At 52.3% G+C, this 7930-nt stretch overlaps 1 protein-coding gene across 1 annotated transcript in view; it reads left to right on the forward strand.

Moving 5' to 3' along the window:
- The window catches only part of SV2A (synaptic vesicle glycoprotein 2A), a 64165-nt gene extending 56287 nt beyond the window's left edge, over positions 1 to 7878 (forward strand). Inside the window, exons 10-11 of the mRNA XM_015414482.1 lie at positions 2280 to 2439; positions 7695 to 7878. Of these exons, the coding sequence (XP_015269968.1) occupies positions 2280 to 2439; positions 7695 to 7878 (344 nt within the window). The remainder of the gene's footprint in view (positions 1 to 2279; positions 2440 to 7694) is intronic.
- Positions 7879 to 7930: the final 52 nt, after the last annotated feature.

The raw sequence follows: 7930 nt of genomic DNA on the forward strand, positions 1-7930 counted from the left end.
GGGCGGGAGGGCCCTGGCACCCCTCCCACGGGGGCTGCTGAGCAACCAGGGGCGCGGCGGGGATCCCACTGGGGTGCCGCTTGTGGTTTGCTTTACTTCAACTTTTGGTCCAGAGGGGCCCTGTGTAAAAGCCAAGCACTGGGGCAGGGTGAGATGACCCTGGGGCAGTGTTCCCTCTAAGCCGAGTTAGTGTGAGCCAGCTCACAGTTTTTTAGCCTCCAGCTCACAGATTTTTGTCTTAGCTCAGGAAAGATGGTTCCAGAGCAATGTAGTTTATGCCACAGTCAAATCGCTGGCTCATGACTTTAATGCTAGTAGCTCACAAAGTGTGGAAGTTTTGCTCACAAGACTCCACAGCTTAGAGGGAGCATTGACCTGGGGTTCCCTTGCAGCTCTATGGACTGCACGCTGCACTGTCAGGACTTGGAGTCCAGAGTGCATGTTCACCCGCTGGTGTCGCCAGCAATGCTCCCTCTAAGCAGTGCAGTCTTGTGAGCAGAAATTCTACTCTGTGAGCGACTGGCATTAAAGTTGTGAGCAAGCAATTTGGCTGCTGCAGAAATTAGTTTGCTCTGGAGCCCTCCTCCCTGAGCTGAGACAAAAACGTCTGAGCCGGACGCTAAAAAACTGTGAGCTGGCTCACACTCACTCAGCTTAGAGGGAACAGTGGTTGCCAGCTGTGTTTGTGAACGGGGGAAGAAATACCCAACAGTGAAGAATTCTCTCTCTTTTGCTCCCACTTTGAACTCCTGTCTGGATCTGCCTCCCCCCACCCCCACCCCCGGTGCAAGAAACCTTCCCCTTGAAGGGCCTCTTTGTCAGACTTCTGGATAAATCAGTGCCCAAAAACATTCACTCTGGAGGAGCAGAAGTTTATTGAGACATCGATAGGGTCCAGCTTGTACACCAGGTGTGTTAGAACTGGGGTTAAAGGCGCGAAAAGCTATAGATATACAGAGTTCAATCAAGGGCCCTAAAGGTTCAGAACAAATCACCCTTTGGGATTTTGCCTGCCAAATGGAACTACTGGCCACCCCCCTCTCAGTACCATTTATTTATTTATTTATTTATTTATTTATTTATTTGTCGCATTTCTATCCCGCCCTCCCTGGAGGCTCAGGGCGGCTTACAGGGCATAATGCCAGATAAAACAGTAAAACAATACAAAATATTAAGTTACAACCCTATTAAAACAGATTTTGATGCTCCTCTCAGCAAAATTTCCAATCTCCTAAAATTCCTAAAAACAAGATGGCTATCCCTGACTGTCCCATTCTTGCCCAACAATGCAGCGACTGGATATGCCCCCCCATCCCCCCCCCCTATGACAAAAGCAAGCACAGAAAGATGACACTCAAGGACATGAAAGCTCTCAGGAGAGATAAGGGGTCTGGCACATCGAAAGTGTCCCAGGAAGTGAACCTGGATTTTGGCTCTGCGTTCTTCCATTCTCCACCTCCCAGTTTGGTGTAGCGCTTAAGAGCGTGGATTCTAATCTGGGAGATAAGCATATGGAGCAGAGGTCCATCGGTGGCTATTAGCCACAAGGTATAGAGAGGAACTCTGGGGCAAGTGATGCTCTGTCTTCTTGGTGCTTGGGGGGGGGTCAACAGTGGGAGGGCTTCTGGTGTCCTGGCCCCACTGGTGGACCTCCTGATGGCACCTGGTATTTTTGGCCACTGTGTGACACAGAGTGTTGGACTGGATGGGCCATGGGCCTGATCCAACATTGGCTTCTCTTATATTCTTAACTGGGTTTGATTCCCCACTCCTCCACTTGCAGTTGCTGGATGACCTTGGGCAAGCCATAGTTCTGTCAGAGCTGTCCTTGAAAAAGAGCAGTTCCTGTCAGAGCTCTCTCAACCCCACCCACCTCACAGGGTGTCTGTTGTGGGGAGGGGAAGGGACAGGAGTTTGGAAGCCGCTCTGAGACTCCAAGCGATGTATAAATCCAGTCTCCTCCTCCTCCTCCTCCTCTTCTTCTTCTTCTTCAGCGGGTGTCTTCTACTGGAGCGGGGGGGGATACTGCCTTTAGCGGAAGGTATCCCAACAGGTGGTTCACATCAGTTCTCCCCCCCCCCCCTTGCTACCCTTCATAAGCTGTGTGACTTCTGGTTGAGGCAGGAGCTGAGCGGAGGCTGCTGGATGAGACCCCAATGCTGGGAATGACACTCCCCTCACCCCGGCTGTGTCGCCCCTTCTTTCCGGAAGCCCCCTGACTGACCGGGCTCTCTCTCTCTCTCTCCCCGTCTCTCCCCCCCCTCCTGCTGGCCACGCAGCCGGGTCGAGCGTCATGTCTTGCGTGAGCTGCTTCTTCTTGTCCTTCGGGAACAGCGAGTCGGCCATGATCGCCCTCCTCTGCCTCTTCGGGGGAGTCAGCATCGCCTCCTGGAACGCCCTGGACGTCCTCACGGTGGAGCTGTACCCCTCGGACAAAAGGTAGGCCAGCCTCCCGCCACAAAGGGCCCCTCTCCACCGAGGCTGGAAGGGCCACTTGTGGAGTCCGGGCCCCGGCAGCTCCTGTTCTATTCGCCAGCTGGAGTGCTGGGTCGTACTCTTCCTAAAATTTCGTATTAATTTCATTTTGGGATATTGGGGAGAACCTGCTTTTCGTTATTCAGTTTGGTGTGGTGGTGAAGTGCGCGGACTCTCATCTGGGAGAACCGGGTTTGGTTTCCCCGCTCCTCCACTTGCACCTGGCTGGATGACCTTGGGCAAGCCGTAATTCTGACAAGAGCTGTCTTTGAAAAAGAGCAGTTTCTGTCAAGAGCTCTCTCAGCCCCACCCGCCTCACAGGGTGTCTGTTGTGGGGAGGGGAAGGGAGAGGAGTTTGTGAGCCGCTCTGAGACAATCTCCTCCTCCTCCTCCTCTTCTTCTTCTTCCTCTACTACTTCTTCTTCTCTATTCTGAGATTTTGGGACAGTTGTTGATTACTGATTCAGGTTCCGTTTTGGGTACTTTGGGGGGGGGTGGAATCCAGAATTTGGGGAACTGACCTTTCCCCCATCTCCACCCAGGGGCCGTGGGAGCAGGAGAGAAGGAGAACAGGGAACCATAGCCAGGCACAGAGCAGTTCAATCGATAGAAACATTGCGCTGGAAGGGACACCGAAGGTCATCTAGTCCCCTGCACCATTCAGGAAATTCACAGCGACCTCCCACCAACGCTCCCCCAGTGATCCCCGTTCTGTGCCCAGAGAAAGGCAAACACACACACACACCCCGCCTGGATTCCTGCCCACGAGAGCAAGCTCATCCCTTCTTGGCCACCGTTTGCCTAAGGGCACAGAATCAGCATGGCTGTCAGATGGCCATCTAATCACCTCTGTCTGAAAACCTCCAGAGAAGGAGAGCCCACCAGTGTTCCCTCTAAGCTGAGTTAGCGTGAGCTAGCTCACAGTTTTTTAGCCTCCAGCTCACACATTTTTGTCTTCGCTCAGGAAGGGGGGCTCCAGAGCAAACTAATATATACAGCAGCCAAATTGCTCACTCACAACTTTTAATGCCAGTCGCTCACAAAGTAGGATTTTTGCTCACAGGACCCCACAGCTTAGAGGGAGCATTGCCCACCACCTCCTCCCGGGGAAGCCTGTTCCACTGAGGTACCGCTCTGTCAGGAAGGCCTTCCTAATTAGCCAAAAACTTGATTCTCAACCTTGATTTAGCCAAAAACTTAATTCTCAACCTTGCAACTTCAGCACTCTCAGCACAAATCTCAACGTCCTCTAGAGGACAGCCCTTCGAGTCCTTGAAGATGGTTGTCCAATCACCTCTCAGTGGTCTCTTTTCCTCTTTCAATGGTAAAGGGCCGTTGTTTTCAATAGGGGTAGACGTGGCATCCATATGTCACGGGCCAGATCTTGCCATAGAAAATAAACAGTCCTTTAAAACTGAAAGGGCACCTGTCCTGCCAGACAGCGGATTGCGGGGGGGGGGTTCCTCCTCTTTCCCCCTCCCCAAACCTCCCCCAAATCCCAGGAGATAAATTATCATTAGTCCCAGAATCTCAACCTGCCATGAGATCTAGAAATTGACTTTTTTTAAAAAGGAAGGAAGGCACTGATTGTCGAGCAACGCTCGTAACTTTGAATTCCCTGCATCGTGCCGGGGGTTGGACTAGATGACCCTTGGGTTCCCTTCCAGCTCTCTGTTTCCTCACCGGCTTTCTGGCCTTTGCTGCCACGAGGGCCCCTGGCACTAACTCCTGTAGTCTGCATCCGAGGGCGGGGGCTCGTCGGTTCTGTTCCAAGTGCCGGGCAAGTGTGCTGACCTGATTTCCCCGTCGCAGCGCTGCCTTTGCGGCTGACTGGGAGCCGCGTCCTGAAAAGGACACTCTCGGTGCCGCAGCGGCAGTGGAAGAAAAGAAAAAAAGAGTCCTAGAATCCCAAGACGGTCACCTGCCATCCAAAGCTCTGACTGCGGCTCTTCCTCACTGCGCTCTCATGATGTCACAGTTCCCCATTCTCCCCCCCCCCCAACGTCCTTTTGGACTAAATGCGGCACAGGCAAGGAGGCCGGCTGTGCAGCACTGGAAATGAGGACAAACATGGCCAATGCCTGAAGCCGCCAGGCACGCTGCCTCTGCCCGGGAGTCCCTTGAGAGCTGCTGAGGCCAGGAGCAGCAGTACAGAACGCACCGGAGAGGCCCCCGGGAGAGAGGCGGGTTCCCTGGGCTTGCTTTTCCCTAGGGAGGCGGTGAATGAAGCGGGGGGGGGGGGGCTGGATGAAGCGGGGGAGCTGGATGAAGCAAAACTGGGACCCCGCACCCGGGAGGGGTGAGAGGGAGTGGATCAAGAGCAAGCACATGTAGGTGCGTGCGCGCGCGCGCACAGAGACACAGAGGGCACCACATTTGAGGAAGGGTGTTGACAAGCTGGAGCGTGTCCAGAAGAGGGCAACCGGGATGGTGAGAGGGTTGGAATCCAAGTCTTACGAGGACAGGCTGAAAGAGTTAGGGTCTGTTTAGCCTGGGAAAGAGAAGGCTTAGAGGGGACATGAATGATTGCAGTCTTCAAGTATCTGAAGGGCTGTCATGTAGAAGATGGAGCAGATCTATTCTCTCTTGCTCCGGATTGCAAGACTAGGTCTAATGGTCCAACCCCCTGCACTCTGCAGGAGCACAGCCGAAAGATAGCCCTACAACAGACCCGAAAGATGGTCGTCCAGCCTCTGCTTGAAAACATCCAGCGAAAGGAGCATCCACCATCTCCCGAGGCAGTCTGTTCCACGGCTCAACCACTCCTACAGTCAGGAAGTTTCTCCTGATATTTAGCCGGTAACGACTCCCTTGTAATTTCCACCCATTAGATCTAGTCTTGCAATCAAGAGCAAGAGAGAATAGATTTACTCCATCTTCTACATGACAGCCCTTTAGATACTTGAAGACGGCAACCATGTCCCCTCTAAGCCTTCTCTTTCCCAGGCTAAACAGACCCAACCCTTTCAGCCTTTCCTCGTAAGACTTGGATTCCAACTTTTTACTTTTATTACTTATATATTTTTGTATTACTTTTAACAAGAAATATACAACAAATATACAAATAACAATCTGTAGAACAAATCGTATACGACAGATACACCAATACAAACTTTTGAATTACACTCATGAGTATGACCATGGTTAATAAAATATGAAGTCCATATATTTTCTAGGTAGTACACATGCTCCTTTAGGATCAGAAGTAACATAGTCAAAAAAAGGGAAACCACTTTTCAACAAAATCGTATGCCTTTGTAGGAGACGCTATCAATTGTCTTGCAATTTTATCCTTTGCTGCAATGTCCCGTATTTTAGGGAACCGTTGTTTCAGAGAAGGTATTGTCAGGGGCGGATGAAGGCTCACTGGTGCCCTTAGCACGGACCCATCTTGGTGCCCCCTCCTCTTTTCCACACTGACCCCCAGTCCATTTTAGTCGTTGACCTGTCTGATCAGATATACAATGCAGGTTGCAGCAATACGAAAATTTATTCATATGAGAACACAATATACTGTACAAACTAAGCCAAGCTTGGGCTACATAAAGTTTTACAAAAATGCAATACAACATCTATTGTAATATTTCACAAGTTAAATGTATCAAAGTTCCAATATTCATGACCTGAAAGGCATTTTTCCACATTTCATTTTCGCAAAATCACTGATAATATCCTTGTAATTAATACCTCGCCAACAAAAAATAGAAGACAGCCCTCGGGCGCACCATGATCAATTTGCACTAGTTTTATAAAAAAAATATTTTTTTACAAATCTTCATTCGTTTTTCTTTTCTTTTCTTTTCACCCTTTCCCCAACTTTGTGGTGCCCCCTTTGGCCCTGGTGCCCTAAGCACGTGCCTAGTCCACTTAATGGTTAATCCGCCCCTGGGTATGGTAGCTTGTTTCCAAAGCTGAGCTATCAGAATTTTGGCTGCTATACTCAATAGAGAGGTTTTGCTTTTTGAAAGAAGGCTGGCATTCAGGATCCGGGATCCAGCACTAGGCCAGGGCAGTCGGAAAACGCCACCTGGAAAAAGAGCTGGTGGCTTCTGGCCTTCCTGAGTTTTCTGTCCATCTCAAGAGGAAGAGGCCAGGTGGGACAGGGGCCCTTAGAGAAGCTTCCATGGAGAAGACAGTTGGGGGGGGAACCGGGGGGGCTTGAATTTCAGAACCGAATTAGAAATCCGTTGATCTAGCATAGCCAGTTCCCTCAGAAAGCGGGCTGTGCACTAGAGAGCCAGTTCGGTGTAATGCTTTAAGTGCGCGGACTCTAATCTGGGAGAACCGGGTTTGATCCCCCACGCCTCCACTCACAGCTGCTGGATGACCTCGGGCAAGCCACAGTTCTGGCACAGCTGCTCTCTCAAGGGCAGTCCTCGAAAGAGCTCTCTCAGCCCTGCCTACCTCACAGGGGGTGCCTGTGGTGTGGAGGGGAAGGGGAAGGAGTTTGTAAGCCGCTCCGAGACTCCTCTGGGTACTGAAGGGCGGGGTATAAACCCAATCTCTTCTTCTTCTTCTGTTGGAATCTCACCCTTGCCACCCACTGGCGCAAGGGCATTTGCTGAAGCTGCCACCCCTCCACCTCCACAGCAACATGTGGTGGGGGGGAATAATCCTGGCCTGCCTGACAGGGCTGTTGTTTTAAGGAGGCCTGGGGTGTACGCCTAAGTCAGGGGGCGCAAGGAGCAGTTCTCACTCTAAGCTGTGGAGTCTTGTGAGCAAAATTTCTGCTTTCTGAGCTGCTGGCATTAAAGTTGCGAGTGAGCGATCTGGATACTGCATAAATCAGTTTGCTCTGGAGCCATCCCTTCCTGAGCTGAGGCAAAAATATGTGAGCCGGAGGCTAAAAACCTGGGTGCTAGCTCACACTAACTCAGCTTAGAGGGAACACTAGCAAGGAGAGCAGTGGGGCTCAAGGTTGGCCGGCCAGCCAGCCAGCCCCTGAGCAGGCAGTGCCCAGCGGGGCCACGTGTGCCCGCTGTACTCACCTCCCTGGCTCTGTCGAGGACATCCAATATGGCGCAGAGTGAGTCTTCCCGTCTCACCCGTGAACCGAAACACCTGGCACATGCCAGACTTTGTAAGCACCACCGATCTTGGCAGCTTTGCCCGTATGTCTGCCCTCGAACAGCCAGCCGCGCCTTTGCCTTGGGCGCCTGCTGCAGGGGCCCCCGACCTCACCTCTCCCGTGTCTCCTCCATCTCCCCCCTCCCCTGCAGGACCACCGCCTTCGGCTTCCTCAACGCCCTGTGCAAACTGGCCGCCGTCCTGGGCATCAGCATCTTCACCTCCTTCGTGGGCATCACCAAAGCGGTGCCCATCCTGTTGGCGTCGGCGGCACTCGCCGTGGGCAGCTCGCTGGCCCTGAAGCTGCCAGAGACACGGGGGCAAGTTCTACAGTGAGAGAGAGAGAGCGGCGAGAGAGAGAGCAAGTGTTGCCCCCCCAACCCCTCCC

The sequence above is a fragment of the Gekko japonicus genome, unplaced genomic scaffold (assembly GCF_001447785.1).
Source record: "Gekko japonicus isolate JY-2015 unplaced genomic scaffold, Gekko_japonicus_V1.1 scaffold1553, whole genome shotgun sequence".
Classification (NCBI taxonomy): domain Eukaryota; kingdom Metazoa; phylum Chordata; class Lepidosauria; order Squamata; family Gekkonidae; genus Gekko; species Gekko japonicus.